A 1311-nucleotide genomic window follows, 5' to 3' on the forward strand; every position below is an offset into this window, starting at 1 on the left:
TACTTTATAAGCTAATTAATCCCCAGCCTGACCAGAGTGCACCTTTGCCAACATTATTGAACACACCATAGAAAGAATTTAAAAACTACCATTGCAACCATTTGTCCAATTATAGGCCCAATTTGGAAGAGCAGTCTGTGTGTTTGCTGTCAACCAGCTAATACCAGAAGAATATTTCAACTTGGTACTTGCCCTGTAGTTTCAACAGTACATCGCTGCAAGGTTACCTGTTTTACTTTGAGTTGTCATCTGAATGTTTTGAAATTCAATTGATTGTGTCTATTTATGTACCTCCAAGCTTCTTTGAAGGGACTTTTCCCCATAGACCTGAAAGCAATTGATTTTGTACAGTCCGAGGAGAGCACTGGAGATACAGGCCGCGGGCGTGGCAGAGGCCGAGGGCGTGGAGGTAGAGGCAGAGGGCGTGGCTACCATAACAACCATAACAACAACCAATACCACCATAACAACCATCCGCAGCAGCAGCAGCACTATCAGAACAACAATCAAGGTAACAACAACCGGAGTGGCGCCCATCCTGTCGGAACCCCGCCTTCCAGCCACCCAGTGAAGGCCGAGCAGCAGCAGACACAGTCATCGCCTCCCGCGGGAGCGAACAAGCAGCTTCCAGGGCCGCGTATGCCAGACGGCACCCGTGGGTTCTCAATGGGCAGAGGAATGCCGCAAACATCGACGCCCAGCATATCGACTAGTGAACCTTGAACTTGATTCGTGGCCACAGGAGAGACGAGACACAGCTTGTGCTGCTGATTGCCATGTTGATAGAGAGATGGCGAGAGACTTGTCTTTTAGAAGTCTTGTCTTTTGAGTGTGCTTTCTGATTTACAGACCATAACATGGTTTTGCGCGTGCTGTGTGTACTTTAAAACCGGTAGCGCAGTGGTTTCGGAGTGATTATGCCCACCATATTGTAACTCCTATTTTTTTGCTCCTTTTTGCCTCTTTGACTGTAAGATTGTAGCAGTAAAAGCTCTTTTGGGCACAGAAAAGGTAAAGAAAATAAAAGGAACATGATAAAGATGCCGATGTTTTATGTAGTACGCTTTTATACTCCGTCGCTCAGCTGAGTGAGACTCATGGTGGTTCGCAAATATTTTTGCAAGTAGGAAATTATAAAATGACGCCTGGTTTATACATGTCCTGTTGAAGATTGGCAAGTTTCTTGTTCTGTACTCCCTCCGTTTGGAATTACTTGTCACAAAAATGGATGTATCTACAACTAAAATACATCTAGATACATTCATTTTTGGACGAGTAACTCCGAACGAAGGAAGTATGTGTCAAGTTCAT

At 44.9% G+C, this 1311-nt stretch overlaps 1 protein-coding gene across 1 annotated transcript in view; it reads left to right on the forward strand.

The window, feature by feature from the left end:
- The window catches only part of LOC119295183 (la-related protein 6B-like), an 8852-nt gene extending 7785 nt beyond the window's left edge, over positions 1-1067 (forward strand). Inside the window, exon 10 of the mRNA XM_037573538.1 lies at positions 352-1067. Within this exon, the coding sequence (XP_037429435.1) occupies positions 352-723 (372 nt within the window). The 3' untranslated portion in view covers positions 724-1067. The remainder of the gene's footprint in view (positions 1-351) is intronic.
- Positions 1068-1311: the final 244 nt, after the last annotated feature.

Source organism: Triticum dicoccoides, chromosome 4B (genome assembly GCF_002162155.2).
Source record: "Triticum dicoccoides isolate Atlit2015 ecotype Zavitan chromosome 4B, WEW_v2.0, whole genome shotgun sequence".
Taxonomy (NCBI): domain Eukaryota; kingdom Viridiplantae; phylum Streptophyta; class Magnoliopsida; order Poales; family Poaceae; genus Triticum; species Triticum dicoccoides.